Here is a 23760-nt window from a genome sequence, read left to right as displayed (position 1 = left end):
TTTGTCTTGGTCTATGAAACATTAATCACCTAACATCCTTGAGCAAAGCCAATCTCGGTTAATTTCCGGTGTTAGCAGTCGAAGTCTGGACCGTCCAGCCTCGACGTCAAAACATCCTGCCCGAGAAACCTTTACATTAACGTTCCGGACCTTCTCGTCCCGTTCCGTTGAATGCCTCCATTTGGAATGCATGGTCGTTGCATTCCGTCTAGCGTGAATCGACTATTTTGATTGTGACAAGTAGCTCTTTACTTTTGAAGACAAGTTATTTTAATATCCAAGCGCGGCTGAATTTTTAAAAATTAGTGGGAAGAATAACTGACTCTCTTTCTACTTGTTTAAGATCGACTTTGTTTCAAATATATTGAAGTTCAAAGTCTGCGCTGAACGATATTATCTTTGGTATCCGATTGCGGTGTGTTGCGCCTTCGGAACTTCTTTTGTAAATAAACAGTGGCGGTTGAAGTGAATTCGAGTTGAGGTTGTGCGGTTGTTTATTGTGTGTGTTAACGTCTCGGTGTTGGAATATTTGCAATGGGTGTAACAGTGTAAGTTTTAATGGGCGTTATTTGTTTTTCATCATAACTGTAGACTAATTTTGTAACGTATAGTGTAACCTCAAGATGTTAATGAAGTTCGTTGCAGAATTTTTCATGCAGACCGTTTAGGTGATTTATATTTCCGACCACCCTGAAATATAAAGGAATTAAAGATAAGTCATAATTTGTGAGTCAGTTTCTAATGTACTGGTGGTATACATACGCTACAGTTACGTAGAATGTGATAACATACGAACTACCGGTTTGGCCTACTCTTTTACCTTGACTGATATTTATGTATGTTTAGTAAAGACACTTCGATAGGTGCACAATTATATTTTTGAAGTACTTACTATGTACCTACACACATGATGTGTACGATTACTAGTATGCCGATAGTGAACCATTTCATCAGTAGACGAAATCCTTTGTTACTAAACGTCGAGTTAAAAATTGCAGAAGAAAAATTGTTTATGTAATATAACTTGCGACAGAAGTGATGTACTAACAATGGCGAAACTATAGTGTAAGAAATAGGAAAAGGTGTTCAGCTGTCAGAAACTGAGCAACGACGTATGACTCCAACACATGTAAAAAAATCTCGACTACTGCTGTCAGACATAAGATCAGCGTAGTTTCAAATGCAAGCAAATCGCAAATTCTGTTTACGAAGAACAAAACTTGAGCTCTTTGGACTATTACAACAGAGTTGTTTGTGTCGTTGGTGGTGAATTGAATAGGATTGCACAAAATAAAATAAAAGTGCCTTTTAATGATTACTCAGGAAAGTACTTGGTGCCCAGAGAAATTTCGAAACATTCCGACTTTGTGCCTCATTATACCTTTATAAGCATAACTTGAAAGTTAAGTAATCATCTTTTGAATATTGCAGTTGTTTTTTTTCTGCGTTTGCTGTATAAAACTGGAAAGAAATGCCACCTTACACAAGACACTGTTTTATAGTTTCGTTTTCATCCAGATATGTTTCAGTAATTTTCTGCTGTGTTCAGTGGATTTATTTGTTTATTTTCATACTCACATGAAGTTATTTGTTGTGTATGCTGGTAGCTTCGAATCTACTGCCTAATCTACAGTTCATCATGGCTTTTGATGTTTTGGTGTTCTTTCTCTTCCTGGTGTTAACTTGCTTATTTCTTTTGCTGTTGGCATTACACACACACATTTTGTATGATTTGTTAGCAGTTGGCAGAAACTTGGTGCTTAGCTAACAAATAATACAAAATATTTGTGTAATAACAAAGCAAAAGAAATTAGCATGTTAACACAACACAACCAAGGGGAAAAAAAACACAAGAGCACCAAAAACCAAGACAAGCTGTTGATTGTACAGTGGATTAAAAGCTACCAGCGGGCACAGCTAATAGCTTCATGTGAGTAAGAAAATGAGCAAATGAACCCACTGAAGAGAGCACCAAAAGTGCTGTAATGTATCCAGATAAAAACAAAAAATACAAAACTGTAATTTGTGTAAGGCAGAATTCCTCTCCAGTTTTTGAAACTTAGCGCTATTTGTCTGACTGTGCTTTGTTTGTTTGCAGTTTATTGAGTGTGCTTCCTAGTGAACTCTTTTACTTATGGTGTAATAGCTACCTTTTTAAAAATTGTTACATTTAAAAAATTAGAACTATTAAGCTCTTCTTAGTTCTCCTTGTATAATGTGTTTTGATACTACTAGTGTTACGAAATGTGTAATGAGTTCTGGTTGTACTCTGGTTTGCTATTAACACAAGACATCTTTGATCTCCATTTTTTTTCTTATTATTTTTTTTTTCATAGCTTAAAAGAATGCTTACTATTTGTGAAATGTTTAGCAGGTGAGTGTATTCTGCACAACCTCAGATGAAAAGCAAGGCATTTCTTTTCCAAAGTCCCATTTTATCTGTTTGTTATACTATCATTTTTGCAATTATTATTGTTCATTGTAACTGTTTTTTAATGTAGCCTATTGTAGTACTGTTCCATCTATTGTTTCTCTTTTGGATACAAGAGTGAGATTCGCAATATTTGAGAGTTGATAACAGTATCTACAATTTTTCCTTGTTTCATGAAATAACTGTTTGAATTTTTTTGAGTGAAACATTTGCTGATTGCTAAGTGTATGCTATGCAGCTGGCTTATCTTTTCTCAGATTTCTGTTGACACAGGGCTAATAGGCCTATTTGTGAAAATTTCATTTCAAATCCTCATCTTCCCATTCATCTTAGTTTTTCTGTGATAAGGTGAATGTTGCAACTGTTTCTTTGAATTGTTGTGGCCAGCATCATTTCCCAATTCAAACTTCATGCTCTGTTTCTAATGATCTCATCAGTTCCTAATCAGGGGTAAATTATTTAGTTATCACCTGAGTCTTTGGTAGTTAGGTTTTTGAATCTCTGCGTATTAATCTAATTTATTAGACACAGTTCCTGCACTTTCGTCAGGGTCTACAGTAGAGTTGCACAGCACATGCCGATAGTCCGTTTATCTGCATAGTTTAGTTTTCCATGGTCTTTAGTATGGACAGAAACTGCGATTATTGTGTGCGGATGCAAGCTGAGTTGGTGACACTTCACTCTCAGCATCAGGCTGTGATGGCTTCAGTTACTCAGCTTCAGGCTGCAGTAGATGGTCACCACTGTTGTGGGCCAGCCGTGGGGATCTAATGGACATCCAGCACTTCTGAGTCTACCGATCGGTCGTCACCTGTGGCCAACCCAGTTACTGCTCGCACTGAGATTGACCCCTCACCTGTGGTTGAGTGGTAGGTCGCTCTGGGGCATAGCAGGCGGCAAAGGACTTCCCAGTTGGCCGCACATAAGGGCTCCCTGGTTTGTCTGACAATCAGGTTCAGGTGCTGTCTATAGCTGAGCCAGATGCTGTCTCCTGTCCTGTTTCAGAGGAAATCTCTCAGCCTGCAAGATCCAGACAATCACAGAGGATGGGATTATTGATAGTTGAGAGCTCTAACGTTAGGCGCCTTATGGGGCCCCGTAGGGACATGGCTGCCAAGAAGGGAAAGAAAACCAATGTGCACTCTTTGTGCATACTGGGTGGAGTAATTCCAGGTGTGCTACAGGTCCTCCCAGATGCCATGAAGAGCACGGGATGCAGCCAACTGCAGGTCGTTGCTCATGTCGGTATGAATGATGTGTGTCACTTCGTAAAGGCTGCCAGTCTTGCTTGCGAGATGAAAGCAGAGCTGACCATTTACAGCATAGTCAACAGGACCGATTGTGGATCTCTGGTACAGAGCTGAGTCATGGGGGTCTGAATCAGAGGCTCAGACATTTCTCTGACCATGCAGGCTGCAGATTCCTCGACTTGCGCCAAAGGGTGGTTGGGTTTCGGGTTCTGCTGAATAGGTCAGGTGTCCACTATATGCAGGAGGCAGCTACACGGGTAGCAGGGGCTGTGTGGTGTGGACTGGGCAGTTTTTCAGGTTAGAGGGTCTCGGGAAAATGCAAGAAGGGCTTCAGTCACAAAGTGTGCAGGCTGAACACAGGAAGAACGTAGATAGAGGCACCCTTGGTATAACAGTTGTAAATTGTCTTAGCTGTGTTGGGAAAGTACCAGAGCTCGCAAGTGCTAAAAGAAAGCACCGATGCTCAAATCATTATAGGCACTGAAAGTTGGCTAAGGCTGCAGATATGTTCAGCTGAAATTTTTGCGAAGAACCTAACTGTGTTCCGAAAGGATAGGCTAAAAACGGTTGGCGGTGGCGTGTTTGTTGCTGTTAGAAGTAGTTTATCTTGGCGCGAAATTGAAATAGATAGTTCCTGTGAGTTAGTATGGGCAGAGGTCATTGTTGGCAACTGGAATGAAATAATAATTGGATCCTTTTACCGCCCTCCCAGTTCTGATGATAGTTTGCTGAAAGGTTCAAAGAAAACTTGAGTTTGGTTTCATCAATGTACCCGACTCGTACGATTATAGCTGGTGGTGACTTTAATTTACCCTCGATATGTTGGTGAAAGTACATGTTTAATTCTGGAGGTGTGCATAAAACATTATCCGGAATTGCACTAAAAGTATTCTCTGAAAATTATTTCGAGTAGTTAGTTCGTGAGCACATGCAAATAGCAAATGGCTGTGAAAATACGCTTTCCTCTTAGCAACAAATAATCCTGAATTAATAATGAGCATCAAAACAGACACAGGGATTAGTGAACTCAGGGTTGTTGTAGCAAGATGAATATTGTAACCCCCAAATCCTCCAAAAATAAATGAAAAATATACCAATTCAAAAGCAGATAAAAATTCACTTGACACCTTCCTGAGAGACAATCTCCACTCCTTCCAAATTAATAATATAAGTGTAGACCAGATGTGGCTTGAATTCAAAGAAATAGTATTGGCAGCAATTGAGCGATTTATACCAAATAAATAAACAAACGACAGAGCTGATCCTCCTTGGTGCACAAAACGGGTCAGAACACTGCTGCAGAAACAACGATACAAACATGCCAAATTTAAAAAGACGCAAAATCCCCAAGATTTGTGATCTTTTACAAAAGCTCCAAATTTAGTGCGGACTTCAATGCGAAATGCTTATAACAGTTTCCACAACAAAACATTGTCTCGAAACCTAGCAGAAAATCCAGAGAGATTCTGGTCCTACGTGAAGTATGCGAACGGCGAGAAACAATCAGTCCCTTCTCTGCATGACAGGAATGGGGATACTATTGAAGGCAGTGCTGCCAAAGCAGAGTTACTAAACACAGCCTTCTGAAATGCCTTCACAAAAGAGGACGAAGTAAATACCCTCAAAGTAGTGAGGCAACTTGCCGTACCCAAAGACTGGAAAGTTGCACAGGTCACACCAATATTCAAGAAAGGTAGTAGGAGTAATCTTCTAAATTACAGGCCAATATCATTAACGTTGAAATGCAGCACGATTCTGGAACATATATTGTGTTCGAACATTATGAATTACCTCAAAGGAAACGGTCTATTGACACACAATCAACATGGGTTTAGAAAACATTGTTCTTGTGAAACACAACCAGCCGTTTATTTGCATGAAGTGTTGAGTGCTATTGAGAAGGCATTTCAGATCGAATCCGTATTTCTGGATTTGCAGAAGGCTTTTGACACTGTACCACACAAGCACCTTATAGTGAAATTGCATGCATATGGAATATCGTCTCAGTCATGTTAGTGGATTTGTGATTTCCTGTCAGAGAGATCATCAAGTAAAACAGAAGAGACTTCTGGCGTTCCCCAAGGTAGTGTTATAGACCCTTTGCTGTTCCTTATCTATATAAATGATTTGGGAGACAATCTGAGCAGCCGTCTTAGGTTGTTTGCAGATGACGCTGTCGTTTAGCGACTAATAAAGTCATCAGAAGATCACAACAAATTGCAAAACAATTTAGAAAAGATATCTGAATGGTGCGAAAAGTGGCAGTTGACTCTAAATAACAAAAAGTGTGAGGTCATCCACAACAGTGCCAAAAGGAATCCGTTAAAACTCAGTTACACAATAAATCAGTCAAATCTAAAGGCTGTAAATTCAACTAAATACCTAGAATTACAATTACGAACAACTTAAATTGGAAGAACACATAGAAAATGTTGTGGGGAAGGCTAACCAAAGACTGCGTTTTATTGCCAGGACATGTAGAAAATGTAACAGATCTACTACAGAGAATGCGTACAGTATGCTTGTCCGTCTTCTTTTGGAATATTGCTGCGCGGTGTGGGATCCTTACCAGATAGAACTGACAGAGCACATCGAAAAAGTACAAAGAAGGGCAGCACATTTTATATTATCGGGAAATGTGGGAGAGAGTGTCACTGAAATGGTACAGGATTTGGGCTGGACATCATTAAAAGAAAGGCGGTTTTCCTTGTGATGGAATCTTCGCATGAAATTCCAGTCACAAACTTTCTCATCCAAATGTGAAAATATTTTGTTTTCACTGACCTACATAGGGAGAAACGACCACCACGATAAAATAAGTGAAATTAGAGCTCATACTGAAAGATATAGGTGTTCTTTCTTTCTGCGTGCTATACGAGATTGGAATAATAGAGAATTGTGAAGGTGGTTCGATGAACCCTCTGCCAGGCACTTAAATGAAATTTGCAGAGTATCCATGTAGGTGTAGATGTAGAAACCTCTAATCTTCCTTTTTCACACGCCTGTCCGCTCTGTCAAAAATGTGTGCCAATGAGAAGCATCTTGTAACTGCTTCTGGCATATTGCTTGGTATCTTCCATGTTTCAAAATGTCTTTAGTTTCTATGGTCATTTCGGCTATTGTAGTATGCATTCCAAGATTTCTGTCTCTGTTATTTCTGCTCTACAGTAAAGTTGAATATATTATCAGTGTATTGTACATTAAAATAAGTTACCAACTTCACTGTTATTTGAAATACCTATTTAGGTACCAGCATTAGCCAGTTATTGTGTACAGTTCACACAGTTTCTTCCTGACAAATACAGCTTTGCAGTTCGTTGATGTACTAGGTTGTGCAGGACACATTTTATCTGGATATCGATGAAAAGTCTATAAAATACTAGTGATTGCCCACGAATGTACTGGTAAAATGCAGTTTTTGATTATACTTGTGTATTAATGTTCAGAAACTACTTAGTTTATGAAGGTCTGATACTCTTGTGGCTGTTGTCGCCAGGGTGGTTGTAATTTAACCTTAGCAAGAAGAAAACCTCAACTTTAGTTACATATGATTGCTTTGGTTTATAAAAACTATAAAGGGGCATTATATTTATTGTCGGAAACTATTTACTGTCACAAGAATTTATTTTATGAATATTGTGGTTTGACTTTTCTTACAATATAAAAAGCACAGTTCAGTAACATTTACACTTCAGAAAAAAAACTTTAACTTGGCATAGAATCGCAATGAATGTAAAATACAATTTAGTCCTCTTGGAGGAATGCAGAAATTTATAGATTTTCACTAATTTCTCCAGTCTTTTGTTTCTTAAATTATTTCTTAATTTTGGCCAAACAAACCAATAGGCGAAGAAAATTCTCTCACATGGGTGCAGTACTGGCAGGGCAATAAATGAGGCTCTAATAAAGTAGTTGTCAAAATGCATTAGTGTTTTGAATAAATTAACCATAGGAATTTAAACTGAACACATCCTATTTCTTGCATACAATCGCTGTTTCGACCCCTCTGCTGGGACCTTCGTCTTAGTTTATGTTTAGATACAAGTAATAAGCCTTGAAGTAATAGGAGTTGGTAACTGAAATAATATTAATTTTTCAGCTTACAGCAATTTCCAATGGTTGAGAATCGCACAGGACCACAAACTATAGAATTCCTTACAAAGCGAATCGTTGCTCTTGGCGCAGTTCAAGTTGGACACTTCCTTGTTGACTGCGAGACATACATGTCAGTGCCCACCTTAGGTAAGTAGCCTTGCTAGTACCTTACATTTGTTAATTTTCTGTCTGTAAAGCTCTTTGTGCCAAATGAGCAAATTAACATTTGACTGAAACAAGTTGGTATGTGTAAAATATCCTGTCAGCTCACATTATAGAGCATGTATGGCTGTTTGTATTAATATACTTGCCTAATTGAAGTGCATTTGTCTATAATATACTTTTGTCTCTCTCTGACCGTGTTCTGATAGGACATGGTTGTCAAGGAACTCATTGTTTTATTCAAAGATGGTGGTTGAGAGTTGCAGAGTGTTTTAATTTGATAACTGTTATGCATTATTTGAGATTCAGCATTAAGCCATTCTGTGACATAGCATTGCTTCTCCGAGCCACTGTTTTGAGTGAGGCAGAGCACATTGTCATGTCTGCTCAGTTGCAGTGTTAAAAGTGGCTCTTGATGAGACAGATACATGAGCATTGTAAGCCTGGAGATCAACTACTACTGGCAGCTAGAATGACAGAAGCTTCTATGTATCATGACAATTCAGTAGTCGTACAATTACATATAAACTGTGGGGTCAGTTGGAGCGTCTGATTCTACCCATGTGCTTCGATGCATGAGGTAGTGGTGGTGTGGTGTGTGACGTCACTATGGTGGGGAGTTTTTGAGTTGGTTGTGTTTGTGGACGTTATGTTGTGTTTGATGGTGTCCTCTGGTGGTGGATGTGTATGTGCTGAGTTTATTGTGTCGTATTGGGTTCATTTGAGTTTTGGTTGTGACCATGCTAATGTGGCTTTTAGTTTAGGTAGTTGGTGCAGTAACGTGGGTTGTGGATGTGTTTTTAGTGAGTTATTAAGATTTTCTTTGTTTGTGTGATTGGTGTTTTCGTTAGGTCTTATTAATTATGTGTTTCTTGTGTGGAAAGAAGTCTAATTTCTTTCATTGTTTTTTATTAGGTATGGAGATGATATTGAAGTTCATGAGCGTATCATTACATTCTGAGATGGGTGATGACTTAGGTGTCACATTTGTGGCAACAACATGAAGTTGATGAGAGTTCTGGCGTATCGGGCCAGGGACGTGTATATGTGGCGATGTCAGTGCGATAATATCTGGCGGTCGATAAGATACGATACCTGGTTCGAGAAATCTAGGAGGGAGATTGTGTTGCTCACTTATAATTTTTCTTATACGTCGTGTATAAGTTTTTGTGCGCTTGAGACTGGTGTGAGTGAGAGATCTGTTTTGAATTGGTTTTTGTTCTGTTGAGAGGTTTGTTCAGAGTATGTCAAGTATAGGGGGAAATTGGGTGGGCCAGGGGTGGTTGTTGAAATCGATGAACCACAGTTTGATAAGAGGAAGTATGGGAGGGGCAGTTCTCGGGTTGGTTTGTGGGTGTGGGGGGGACTTATTTCGGGGGGTGGGAGTATGCAATTGTGTTTTTAGGGTTTTGAAGAGCTGTAGTAAGAGGGAACTAGTGGGTCTGATTGAGGATGGGATTGAGGATGCTATAGTTTTCGTCTTGTAGGGGTTTGGGAAAGAGGGCCTACAATTATTTAGTTGTTTCCAGAAGTTTCATATTTAGTTGTTGATCACAGTATTGAGTTTAAGGATTATAAAACTGGGGCTTGTACTAAAAAGACAGAGGGGTTTTGGGGGATAATTAAATCACTCATAGGTAGGGAAAAGAGGCACTCTTCCAACCTACACTCTTATTTAGAAAAGTTTTCTGGTGGAAGAGGGTACATGAGAACTATTGTATCTTTCACGTGTTGGTTTTTTTTTCTGTGGTGAGTTAAGAGGATTTGGTGTGTATGGGTGTTGCAGGGGTGGTTGTGGGTAAAGCTTGTGGGGTTAATGGGGCAGGTTGGGGGGGGGGGGGGGGGTTTGGGGATTGTGTTGGAGAGGAGAGGGAGGGGGAGAGTGTGTATGTGGAAGGGGCAGGGGGGCATGTGTTTGTGCAGGTGGGTCCACTTGCATGCGGTGGCTGACCTAGATGGTATTGCCAGTGGCTTTTGTTGATTGCCAGTGGCTTTTGTTGGTAAAATAATTTTTGTTTTGGTTTTATTCTGTAGTAATTGTAATGTTTTGTGTTTATATATTTATGTAAGATCGGTTGTGTTTTAATTGATGTAGGCTAGTGAATATGGGGTTTTTGAGTTTTTGAATTGTTGGGGTTTTGGTTCCACTTTTTGGAGTTGTAGGTGTTGGTTTTTAGGTATTGATAGCTACAGGTTAACAGAATGTGGTAATTTAATATTTTTTAACATTATTTCTTTTGGGGTTGTGTGGTGTTTTTTATTGTTGTATATTTAGCTTGTCCCTGCTGTAAACCCCCAGTTTTTTGTGATTGTCTCATTAGGTTCATTTTATTTTTGGAGTGAGACGTCGTTGTGCCATTTTTATTTTTATTTATTTGTATTTTTTTTTTACGTTTCTTGGAGAGTGTATGTAGTGGCATCATTGTTGCCATTTTGTATATGCTGGAAGTAGCTGTTTTGCCATATTGATGACATCATAGGTCACAGCAGATGGGTGGAATCAGACATTTCTGTAATGCACAGTTTTCTTAGAGAATTAAAATCTGTCAGCTGTAAAATCACAAGTTTTAAGTGGGAACAGCATAACTGATACAACAGAAGATACCTTCAAGAGGTGTAACATGATTTGCTTCTTGTCCTGCCATTAAGTTTTATTGTAGTTTACTTGATGAAAACCTTCATCTACAATCCACACAGCACCTTACAGTGTATTGTGGAGGATAATTTAGGTCACGACAAGTGTTTGATAATTTGGGTCATGATGATTGTTCGATGATAGTCATTGGCTTTGGCCAGTGATATAATGTTAATGGCTGCTGTCACATAAAGTTTTGGCATGTATATTCACAGTTTTGGTCTTAGTTGGCAAAGTCAATGAATTTGAGAGTAAAAAAATAAACTGGTTGTTGTGACACTCAGATCTGTAGCTTAGCCCGAGGTATAGGTTAGGTTGGAAGGTAACAGTTTGGTTGTAGGTTGGTGAAGCCAACAGATGTGATAGTAAAGAAACACTTTTTGTTGTGACATGACTGATAGGTAGTTCAGCCCATGGTCTAGGTTAGATAGGAAGGTGACAGTTTGGCTGTGAGTTCGTGAAGCCAACAAATGTGATACTAAGAAAATGTGGTTGTGGTGACAGACTGATGTTTATCTTAGCCTGTTTGAAAAAATCGCCAACAACATCACGTTATAACCGCCATATTGTTTACGGCATTTGTCGCATGTTCCCATTACAAAGTTGATACTTATAGCAAACATTGTTTTACGAGCTACTACTTAAGGGTTAAAGATTTTTCCAACGAATCTCAGTGTGACTGTACAAATGTTTACTGTGGTTTTGCATTTGTGATACTGGTATTCAATGGTTTGTCCAGAGTTCCTCCTGAAGAATGTGAAAGTATTTAAGGCTGTAGATAATTAACTAACGAGTGCAACAGGTTTTTTGTGTTTCCAGTCAGTATCAATATTGTGTTGACTTGATATGTATCAGAAATATAATGTAAAGATTAGCATTTGAACGCACATTGTTAGTAGTATTTATTTTGGTACGTACTACAAATTTCATCGGTCATAAAGCTTTATGAAATGCGACAGGTTACACCTTGGTTCAGATTCTGCATTGAACTGAAAAACATCCCAAAATGAATTTGTAAATCAGATCACAGCACCTCAAATAACATATTTATTAGTAATTTTATCAAAAGGAAAATTCGCTTTAGAAACCTACAAAATTATGAGACAGTGTTGCTAACCTTCAGGTGGGAAAAGTTTTTGGTACTGTCAGTGGTCACATATAAAAGCACACAATAATATCCTAGCTTTTTGAACTTAGTGACTTGCCTTTCATTTTAACATTCCACATACTATCCCTCTCCCCTTCCCAAGAAAGGAACTGGGTGTTCCAAATGCTAATAGTGGCGTGTGCATTTATATGTGTGTATTGGCAGCACTTAGAGAGAGAGAGAGGCGGAGGGGGGGTGGGGGGGAGGGCAAGAAATCCTGCTTGAAGATTTTTCTTGCCACAAACTGTGCCTCATAATTTTATGGTGTATGGTAAATCATTTTATGTTAAAAACATCTTGATGTTACTTATGGTACATAAAATAAATTTAAGTTATCTGCAAAATGAAAATGGCTTATTCAAAAGTTCAGAGCTCAAACCCTGGTTGGTTGGTCTGAGGAATTTTGCAGTCTGATGTTGTGCTTTCAACCCCTGAAAATCTTTTACACATATGAAAATGTCGCAAGACTAGTCCATACCATAATAAAGTAAGTTTACAGTATTGTTCAAATCAGCCTTGAGGTCGACAAAGGCTTTCCTTTAACTGATTGTAGTTTGAAGCTTGTCTTCTTCATATACAGATAAACCACATTGTGTTTTAAAATCAAAAGCAGATGTGTCATGATGTTACTGACATAATTGTGTATTTTTGTGAACAATACTTTTGTTGCCAGTAAAGCATTCACAGTACATATGAAATACATAAATGAACTTAAATTACTCTTCTCTCTAAAACCTAGTATTTCCCTCAGTTTTGCAAATTGTTTGTTCTTTATTTTATGTTTATTCCATAATTATTAAAATCACAGCATTTAAATGAAAAGGAGTCAGTCTTGGAACAGATGTCAATCGTGATTTGTTTATTATCTAAGAAACAATAAATAATGAAAACCATTTACCTCTCTTGAAGCGAAGCCTCTCAAAAATCTTCAGGCCACTGATGACCGCAATCATATCCAGTTATTTTCATTCTCATCTGCTACTGAGCAATACCAGTGTATGTCTTTCTTCATTTAATCTAAATTGGGGGAAGTTATGTGATGTAAGATCTGAGATGTAGCACACACAATAAAATGTTCCTATACTGTTCTTCCCACTGCTTGATGTGCAGTTAATCTTCATGGTATTTTGCATCAATTGTGGCATGTTGATAGAAAATACTGGTCATTAGCACTTGTTTCCAGGCATCAGGATACAACATGGTCCATATTTACCATGTTGGATTCACTGGCCACTCTTTGTTGCAAATATACTAGCAGGTTTCATTGTTAGCCATGATAAAAAAAAAAAAAAAAAAAAAAAATGGGGTAGCATTCCCAGTTAGTTATCAGTTAACCATAATGTGAATTTCTTATTCATCATTCAGCTCATGGTGTGCCAGACTTCTAGTTCTGCATATTGTCTGTGCTATTAATGCCATAAAACATAATTTCTACCCATACAAGTAATTGTATTATGTCAATTTTGCTGGTTAAGCCTACCCATCAGATTATTAATGTAAAATGTAGTTGCACAGTGAGGTTGCCTTGTATGCAAATTGTAATGTAGTGTAAGCACATCTGCTTGGAAACAGTTTGTACAATTTCTGGATACATTTACATCAGTTCTAGCAGAGTTATTAAAAATGAATGGATGTCCATAGTGAGTTGTCTCTTGATTGTCTACTTTCCCTAAGTTGGCCAGACAACCATAAATAATTTTCCCTAAATTTTGGGTGCCTTTAATACTATCTACGTCTGGTAACCATTCCCCTGTTATTGTGAAAACTGGAAAATTCCCCAGCTGTAATGATCTTACTGTCAACTAGACATGAAACTCAAGATCATCCTCCTTCCAGTGTACATTTGAAAATGCTTTAGTGTTTTTAGAGTTACAGAAATTACTCATAATCTAATAACATGTATTCATTTATAAATGCTGTTTTAGAATCATCTCCATTGAGACACTGGACTTTCCCAGTGAAGACAATTTACCAGCATTATATTTGGTATGTTTTGGTTCCTTTGAATTCACTTGTTTATAAATATTTCATTTTAAAATTCCTTCCGCAGTAAGATTAAGTTTGATACTGTAACTATGTAATGAAATGTAGCTGGATTATTGCAGATATGTTTATGCACTTTACAAGTTGTCACAGTGAAACAACAAAGAATTCCCCAAAAAGAGCAGAATGCTTAATTTAACAGTGTGAGTTGCACACAGGAACAAGTGAAAGACTGTTACACATTGAGCTTTCAGCCAAAGCCTTCTTCAGAAAAGGGAGTATACACACATTCACACAAACAAGCACCTCTCATGCACACATGACTGCTATCTTGGCTGCTCTGGCCAGAATGCAGTTACGATGAATGGAAGCAGCAATATGGAGTGAGTTGAGGAAGAGGGGTGGGAAGGTACAGATGCGGGTAGAGAAGTGAGCATTGCCTGGCAGAGTGTGCAGGGACTGGATGCAGGAGGCTATGGGTGATGAGGGGAGTGGAAATGGAGAGGAGCAGAGAAGGGAAAAAGCCAGGAGAAAGTGTTGGCAGAGAGTGGTGCACAGTGAGGGTGAAGAGTCATGAATTGGGAGGTGGTGAACGGACATAGGGACGAACTAAGATGTTCTGGAGATTGGGTGGGTGATGGAACACTGCTTCAGGAGAAGTGGGAAACATCTTGGATAGGATGTCTCTCATTTCAGGGCATGATGATAGATAATCAAAGCCATAAAAAAGGACATGGTTCAGTTTTTCCACTCAGTGGTATAGGGTAATGAAAGGAGCACTTCTTTGTAGCTGGTTATTGGGGGTGCATTATGATATGGCACAGGAAATCTGTTTGCAGAGTGAGTCTGTGGGATAGTGTCCGTCTGTGAAGGCTTGCGTGAGACATTCAATGCACTGGGCAAGGGAACTCTTGCCACTGCAGAATCACCATCTCTGGGTGGCAGGCTGTATGGTGGGGGGGATTTTTTGGTGTGGAAGGGATGGTAGCTGTTGAAATACAGGTACTTTTGGTGGCTGGTGGGTTTAATGTGGAGAGAGGTGTGGAGAGAACCATCAGAGAGGAAGTGATCAACATTCAGAAAGGTGACATGCTTAGCTGGGGAGGACCAGGTGAAAGAGATGGGAGAGAAGGTGTTGAGGTTGTGAAGGACTGAGGGTAGGGTGTTTTGGCCCTGAGTCTAGATCATACAAATATTGTTAGTGAGCCTGAACAATATCGGATTTGAGAAGCTATGAAGGTTTCCTCTAGATGGCTGATAAACATGTTTGCATAGTAGATGTCTGTTAGTATAAAGTTAGTAAGGTATAGAGGAATAATGTAGTGAGATTGGAGTCAGAAGGATGTTTGAAGACTTTATGTTCACTAGTGGCAAGACCATGGAGTAAGGGATGTTGATATACACTGAAGTGTTGTCAACAGTGATGAGCAGGGATCCAGAAGGTAAAGGGGTGGAGATGGTGGAGAGTCAGTGAAGGAAGTGATTAGTATCTTTGATGTGAGAGGCTAGATTTCGGGCAGTTGGTCAGTGAGTAACGAAATTTTTTCAGTGGGGGCACAAAAACTACCTACAATAGAGTATTCAGTTTGTTTGGTTTCTGGATTTTGAGGGAAAGAATGTAGATGGTAGGTGTGGTGGGTTTCATAGGAATGAGGAGGGAAATGGAATATGAAGAGAGCCTCTGGGAAGGATCTGAGGGTTTAAGCAAGGGTTGAAGATTATGTTCGACTTCTGGTTTGGGATCACTGTGGCAGAGTTTACAGGTGGAGGAGTCAGACATTTGGCTGAGGCATTCCATCATATAGTTGCTGCGATTCATAATTACATTGATGGAAACTTTCTCTGCAAGTAGGATGATTAGGTCAGGGTCTGTTTTCAGGCTGTGGGAGACTGTCCTTTCTTCTGCTGTAACCTTGGTGTCCTTAGGAAGGGACCTGGTGAATAATGGTGAGGTCAAGTTGGAGGTAAGGAATTTGTGGAAAGTGACAAGGGACCTGGTGAATAATGGTGAGGTCAAGTTGGAGGTAAGGAATTTGTGGAAAGTGACCAGAGAGTAATCAGGTGGGAAGGGGGAGGATTGTGATTGGATGGTGATATGAACCGGAAGAGACAGGGTTCAATGTTGGGAATAGGTTGGTTTTGGTTGGAGTGATTGGTGGCAAAGAAGCAGGGATCAGGAGAAGGAGAGTAGGTCTTTGACAAGTCCAAAATGATTAAATATGAGTGTAAGGCTAAGGTGAGGCCTTCGCATAGGACTGGAACTTCTGTGGGACTAAGCATTTTGGTGGACAGGATAACAAAAGTGTTACGGGATTGTTTCAGCTCTGAGTTTAGTGGAGTGTTGGTTGGTAGTTTTGGGGAAAGTGGCAAGTTGAAAAATGCCATCTACACGGGGTCTGTGTGCTATGAGGGATTGGCAGTGAGGAATGCTGTGGGTAGTATAGGGGTTTGGATAGTGGTTCCCCATGGCAGCAGTAGGATATCAGCAAGCTGGATAACTTATCGAGGTGATGTTTGGAATGCTATTCCAGCTGCTGCAGTGCGAAGGATTCAGATTAAGAAATATGATGTATGTAGTAGGGATCGCACAGTAGTATTATCTTGAAGGAGCTTGGGGTTTGGTGCTTGTATCATGGAGATATGTTTTTGCAGTACCAGGTTTATGAGGGAATCTGAAAAGCGAAAGGTGATTGCTAGAGGAGGGGTGGGATCCAGAGAAAGGAATTTGTATGGTTTGGCTGCAACATTTAAGGAGCAGGATGTGGGACTGGGCTTTATCCATAGAAAGAGATACTTTCCTGAACTGGTGCTGAAAGATGGAACAGGGGTCCATTATTGCAGGGATGGCATTAAGGAAGTGCCAGTTTCCTACACCATTTCCCATTTTCCCAACATATCGCCATGGTACAAGCATTCCCAAACCCCCTCTACTCCTTCTGCAAGATACTGCTTCTGTTCAAACCCAACTACATACATCACATCTCTGAAACTGAATCCCTTACACTCCACCAACTGGAAGAGCATTCCAGACACCACTTTCATAAGTTATCCAGTCGGCTGTCATGCTTCTGCCACCTTTGAGCACCACTATCCAGTCACTATCCTACCCATACAGTCCCTCTTTGTCAATCCTTCATAGCACCCAGACCCTGTGTGGCTGACCATTTCAACTTTCCACATCCCCCAAAACTACCTACTAACAATCCCACTAAAACCAGTGTTGAAACAATCCCCCTAAAATCAGCAGGCTCACAGAAGTTCTAGCCCACTCCAAAGGCCTCATTTTCAACCATACACCCCCCCCCCCCCCCCAATTTAACTGTGCTGGACTTGTCAAAGATTTACTCTCCTTCTCCCAAAACCTGAAATGGAAACACTTCTTTGCTGCCAATCCCTGCAACCAACCCTTGCAGTTGATGACTGTAGTACATATGTGATAGCCAGGCAACTTTGCTATTAGGTAAGATGAATTTTTTAATCTGAAAAACTACTTTTGAATTCTGACTGTATGGCTTACTGTTTTCTTTTGCCGTTGCATTCAATTCAAAAATGTAAAATAAAAGGCAAATTGTTTCTCCCCTAAATCTTTACATTGAAATTATGTTTTCAGTTGTTTTCTTTCAAAAATAGAATGTTACTCTTTAAATAAAAATGTTTTCAGATGGTTTTATGTTATCCTCGGTCTCTTCGTATATTGTAATAATCTGCGTACATCTTGAATTACTTCTTTTGAATATTATTGTCTTTGCCTGCCCTTACAGTTTTTACCCTTCCAGTGTCAAGTTGAACTCATTTTAATGTTTTAGCAGATGTCTCACCTGTTCCCACTTCTGCTGATAATACCCAAATGCCAAATTTTACAAAAATATTGATGATGTCCATAGCATAGGGCAGATGTTTGTAAATTGTTACCATATCAGGTGGAGGCAGCCAGTGTTAGTATTCTGTGGGATGGCCAGTGATGGAGTATTAACCATATAACATCTGTACAAATAGTTTTCTTCATGCTGGATAATCATTCATACACTTTCAATTTTTTTCTCATATTACCTTTTTGATGTTAATATGAATAAACCTTTTTCTTATTTTTTATTTTGAAATAGTTGTTATTAACATTGTAATGTCTGAAATATGTAATCTGACAAACTGATGTTCAACATTTACGTTAAATCGGAAGGTGATACTTTTCGTTTTCATGAATGATTTAAGCTGTATGAACAAGCAGAAAATATGAATTATGCTTGCTAAATTTTAATGTGGTATATCCTCACACAGTGTTCATTAATTTCTTAAATTGTGTTTAAGTCTATTTGGCACCTCAGATGATGCACATTTTCACAAAAATTTTGATTTCTTTTACTCCGACCATTAGTATTTCATCAAAGTTTCTCATCATCGTACAGACAAATACTTGTTTCACTTTACTAATGATAGCACATCCATCTTTAATTATTTCTCTCTGTATTACATTATGTTTCTTTTCTAGTGAACTGCCCGGAACATTACTTTTTAGAATGAAATTTTCACTCTGCAGCAGAGTGTGCAGTTAAGTGAAACTTCCTGGCAGATTAAAACTGTGTGTCAGATGGAGACTCGAACTCGGAACCTTTGCCTTGAGAGGCCAAGTGCTCTACCAACTGAGCTACCCAGCACGACTCACGCCCTAATCTCAGAGCTTTAATTCCACCAGTACCTTGTCTCTTACCTTCCGAACTTCACAGAAGGTCTCCTGTGAACCTTGCAGAGAGCTTCTGCGAATTTTAGAAGGTAGGAGATGAGGAACTGGCGGAATTAAAGCTGTGAGCTCAGGGCGTGAGTCTGCTTGGATAGCTCAGTTGGTAGAGCACCTGCCCATGAAAGGCAAAGGTCCTGTGTTCGAGTCTTGGTCTGGCACACAGTTTTAATCTGCCAGGAAGTTTAATTACATTTTTACTTAGCCAGTCTTCAAAGGCTCATAGAATTGCCCACTGGTTAGCATATTCCTATTTCTTTTGAATTACTAGATATTTCTCTGTACTGTAGGTTGTCAGCAGAGTCACTTTCTTCGTCAGGGTATGCTCGAAGCAGAATATGACAACCATGGAAACCAGTGTGGGTTCCAAAAACATTTATGATATGTTCAAGTTCTTCACACAAAGTATTAAGTTCTGTGGGTAGAGGCAATTAGGTGCAACTGTGCTTTCAAAAAGCTGCTGATTAAGTACCTTTCCAACATCTACTAAACACAATACATTCATATGGAATACTCAGTTGAGTTTGCAAATGGATTAAAAAAATCTTGACAGTCACTGTGCACCATGTTACTCTGGATGGCGAGCCACTTACACACACAGAAATAATATCTATGTGTTGCTGAGAAGTCTTTTTGGATAAGTGACATTCATGTTATATATTAATGACATATAGTGGGTAACATTAGTTGCAATGCTAATTTTTTCATAGGTAATTTAGTTATCTGTGAAAAACTTTTATCGAAAAATAGGCGATGAAATACCAACTTGGTGCAGTGCCTGGAATGGTACAAAGTCTACAATGTTGCAAAGACAGTCAATTAGCTCTTTATTTACTGAAATGTGGTATGGTGCACGTCACAAAGTGTAAACCCCCCAGGGGGTCCACAACTCTTTCGTGGATACGTGCGTGGCGAGCACGGGGCCCCGAGCCATTGCAGCCTTCTTTCTCTCCCGGGCTGCATTTCCTTTCCCTTCCCCTCCTTTCCCCTCCATACCCCTTTCCCCTCGCCCTCTCCTCTCCCTCTATTGGTGTCCTTGCTTATGTTGGCCCCCGCTATCCTCCTGGTTCTGTTGGTTTTACACTCTGGCTTTGTTGCGTAATCATCTCCTCCTTTTGGCATTCCTTGGTCCCCCTCTGGGGTTTGACCTCCATTCCAAAATTTCTCTTCCGTAGTGTGAGCCATTTGGGGAAGAGCACCTTACCTAGTGTCTCCGACGTGTGCCCTCCTAGTATATTCCACCTTTTCTTCTACGTCGTTGTCTGATGCTAGGGTGCATAGCCAGCACGGTAGCCAGCCCGTGTGGTGGGGTCGCTATGTACCCTTTTGGTTGAGCCCCCTGAACACACAGGGATCACACTTCTGATACCTGAGCTGTGACCTCCTCATGCATGCCTTGGAGTGGTTGCTCGTCATCCTGGAGCATCGGAACTCCCGGCAATGGCCGCCGTGCCAGACGGCCCTTGCTGTGGCTGGGTGGCGCCCGTGAGGAGAGCCCCTGATCGGAGTGGGTGGTATCAGGGCGGACGCTATGCAGATGAAACGCATAAGGGTCCAAACCTCTGGCCGCTCTTCTGCGGCCGTCTCTCTGCGTGGTACTGATTCCTCAAGTGCTGCTTCTCTTGCCCCTTCGGCCTTCCCTTCCGTGGCTACCCCCTGGGAGGAGGGTCAGGCCCGTCGTCTAGGGGCAAAACCTTTCCCCCGTTATCTAGTTTGCACCAGGACTGATGGAGATACTTTCACCAGTGTCAAACCTTTATTCTTTGTGGAACACATTGAAGACAAGTTCGGCGAAGTGGACTCCCTGAGCAAGATGCGGTCGGGTTCATTACTGATAAAAACTGCTTCGGCTGCCCAATCTGCGGCCCTTCGTGCCTGTACCCATCTTGGCACAATTCCCGTGTCCATTACCCCTCACCAGTCTCTAAATATGGTACAAGGTGTGATTTTTCACAGAGATCTCATCCTTCAAACTGATGAGGAACTTCGGGACAATCTCGGACGGCGGGGTGTTCACTTTGTTCGGCGTGTTCAGAAGGGTCCTAAAGATAATCGTATTGATACTGGTGCCTTTATCCTGGCCTTTGAAGGGGATACCCTTCCTGAGAAAGTTAAGATTATGGTCTATCGCTGTGATGTGAAGCCGTACATCCCACCGCCTATGCGGTGTTTTAAGTGCTTGCGTTTTGGCCACATGTCTTCTCGCTGTACCCAGGACCCTCTCTGTGGTGACTGTGGACGTCCACTCCATGAGGGGAGTCCCTGTGTTCCCCCTCCTGTATGTGTAAATTGTCATGGTAGTCATTCTCCACGTTCAGCAGATTGCCCAGTCTATAAGAAAGAAAAAAAAGATACAGGAGTATAAGTCTCTTGATCGTTTAAGCTACACAGAGGCCCGTAAGAAATATGCACGATTGCACCCTGTGTCCATGACATCTAGTTACGCCTTGGTTACATCTTCATCCCTTCCTCCCCCTTCCTTACCCCCGTCCCGGACCCCTCTCCTTCCCCCCTCCCCTGCGGCTCCCACACCTTCTCCTCTGGGCGCCGCTCCCCCTCCCCAGCCGGAGAAGTGTCCCACTCCTTCGGCGTCTGCCGGTCAAGGGCGCCTCTCCCGGGATGCCCCTTCCCGGCACCTTCCAGGTCAAAGGTCTGCTGCAGCGCGGCGACCGCGAGAGCCGCGGTCTATCGGCCCCCAGGTCGCCCGGTCTCTTTCTGTTCCTGATCTTGCTGCAGCTGGCTCCATTATGCCACACAGCCCTCCTCGATCTCAGCCTGAAAAGAAGAAGAAACATAAGTCCCGGGACAAAGAGCCTCTGGTGTCACCGGAGGTCCCTTCCCCGGCTTCACAACCGGATTCTGACCTGTCGTTTATGGATGTCGCCCCCTCCTTGTCGGTGACGGGTGGGGACCCAGCGGTATGACTGGATTTAGCGTGTTCAGCCCTCATTTAAACCATCGTTCTGTGGTTCTCCAATGGAATTGTAATGGCTACTATCGTCACCTTCCGGAATTGAAATCCCTTCTTTCGTCCTACTCAGCAGCTTGTGTGGTTCTCCAGGAATCTCATTTTACTGATGCTCACTCACCGACCCTCCGTGGGTTCCGTATTTTCTGTCGAAATCGGGTCGGACCCTTGCGGGCTTCTGGTGGCGTTTGTACGTTGGTCCGTACAGACATTGCTAGCACGTGGATTCCTCTCCAAACTACATTGGAAGCAGTTGCTGTTAGGGTCCACTTAGACTCAGCAGTCACAGTATGCAATCTTTATCTCCCTCCTGACAGGACTCTTACACCTGCTGCCTTAACCACCCTTCTTCAGCAACTTCCTCCTCCTTTCCTCCTCCTTGGGGATTTTAATGCTCATCATCCTTTGTGGGGCAGTGCCTTTCCATCTAGACGAGGTCTTCTTATCGACCAATTTATTGCAGACCACGACCTGTGCCTTCTTAATGATGGCTCCCCTACTCATTTCAGTGCTGGTCATGGTACCTTTTCTGCCATTGATCTTTCTCTTTCTTCTCCCTCTCTCCTCCCTTCATTACACTGGTCGCCACACGACGACCTTTGTGATAGTGACCATTTCCCGTTGATTATCACGCTCCCTTCCCGCTCCCCGATGGAGAGGTTACCTCGTTGGTCTTTCCACCGCGCCGATTGGCCTCTATATACTGCACAGGTCGAGTTTTCTCCCTCTTTGTCGGGTTGTATTGATGACGTCCTACGTGACGTGTCTGACGCGATTGTTCGCGCTGCTAACCTTGCTGTCCCGCGCTCATCTAGACAATTTCGTCGTCGGCAAGTCCCGTGGTGGAGTACGGCCATTGCCATTGCCATCCGTGATCGCCGTCGAGCTTTGCAACACTTTAAGAGGCACCCATCTGTAGCCAGCCTTTCTACCTTTAAGCGCCTTCGCGCTAAAGCCCGTTATTTAATCAAACAGAGCAAGCGGATATGTTGGGAACGATTCGTTTCTTCCCTTGGTTCCACTGTCCCTCTGTCACGGGTATGGGCTACACTTCGCTCTCTCCAAGGTTGCCATCGGCAGTCCACCCTCCCAGGCCTTCACCTCCCAGATGGCATTTGTACGGACCCATTAGTTCTCGCAGAACATCTTGCGACCCATTTTGCAGTGGCATCAGCGTCGGCCTCCTATCCAGCTGCTTTCCTTCATCAAAAACAGCAGGCTGAAGCTGTCACCTTATGTTTCACCACTTGTGAGTCAGAATCTTACAACGAACCTTTCACTGAATGGGAATTTCTTTCTGCTCTATCTGCTTCTCATGATACGGCTCCTGGCCCAGATTCCATTCATAACCAGCTGCTTCAACATCTCAGTGCTCCACAACGGCACCATCTTCTTCGGGTGTTTAACCGTATCTGGCTCCAGGGTGACTCCCCTTCTCAGTGGAGGGATAGCATTGTGGTTCCTGTCCTTAAGCCTGGTCAGAACCCCCTATCTGTTGACAGCTATCGGCCAATTAGTTTGACCAATGTTGGTTGTAAGTTACTTGAACGGCTGGTAGCCCGTCGGCTCACTTGGGTCCTCGAATCTCGGGATCTATTGTCCCCTTACCAGTGTGGCTTTCGAGAGGGACGATCTCCAATCGATCATTTGCTTCACTTGGAATCCGCAGTTCGGCAGGCTTTTTCCCAGCGCCGCCATTTGGTTGCAGTGTTTTTTGACCTTCGCAAGGCCTATGACACGGCCTGGCGCCATCACATCTTACTAACCCTTCATCAGTGGGGTCTTCGGGGCCCACTCCCGATTTTTATCCGCCAGTTCCTGATCCATCGGTCATTCAGAGTTCGAGTTGGTACTGCTTTTAGTTCTCCACGGACCCAGGAGACGGGCATCCCACAGGGTTCTGTCTTGAGTGTCCTTCTTTTCCTCATTGCTATCGATGGACTTGTGGCCTCTGTCGGTCCCTTGGTCGCCCCTGCCCTGTATGTGGATGATTTCTGCATTTGGGTTAGTTCCTCCTCGATGCCATCTGCAGAACGGCAGCTCCAGGTGGCTATACGGCGTGCCTCTGCATGGACCCTCTCCCACGGGTTTCAATTCTCTCCTTTAAAATCGCGGGTGGTCCACTTCTGTCGCCGTACTACGGTCCACCCTGATCCAGAGCTCTATCTCGCTGCACAAAGATTGCCTGTGGTTCCACAGTTTCGTTTCCTAGGTCTTCTTTTCGACAACAAGCTCACTTGGCTGCCCCATATCAGACTCCTGAAGGTAGGATGTTTCCGTAAACTCAATGTCCTTCGCTTTCTTGCCCACTCCTCCTGGGGTGCGGACCGTTCCCTCCTCCTCCGTCTTTATCGTGC

At 41.8% G+C, this 23760-nt stretch overlaps 1 protein-coding gene across 1 annotated transcript in view; it reads left to right on the top strand.

Moving 5' to 3' along the window:
• Positions 1-401: 401 nt before the first annotated feature.
• LOC124615325 (mediator of RNA polymerase II transcription subunit 20) overlaps positions 402-23760 on the top strand; it is a 587946-nt gene continuing 564587 nt past the window's right edge. Inside the window, exons 1-2 of the mRNA XM_047143125.1 lie at positions 402-548; positions 7781-7923. Of these exons, the coding sequence (XP_046999081.1) occupies positions 535-548; positions 7781-7923 (157 nt within the window). The 5' untranslated portion in view covers positions 402-534. The remainder of the gene's footprint in view (positions 549-7780; positions 7924-23760) is intronic.

The sequence above is a fragment of the Schistocerca americana genome, chromosome 5, assembly GCF_021461395.2.
Source record: "Schistocerca americana isolate TAMUIC-IGC-003095 chromosome 5, iqSchAmer2.1, whole genome shotgun sequence".
In the NCBI taxonomy this organism is placed as follows: domain Eukaryota; kingdom Metazoa; phylum Arthropoda; class Insecta; order Orthoptera; family Acrididae; genus Schistocerca; species Schistocerca americana.
The sequence above is the reverse complement of the archived record's forward strand: the minus strand, read 5'-3'. Positions and strand labels throughout refer to the sequence as shown.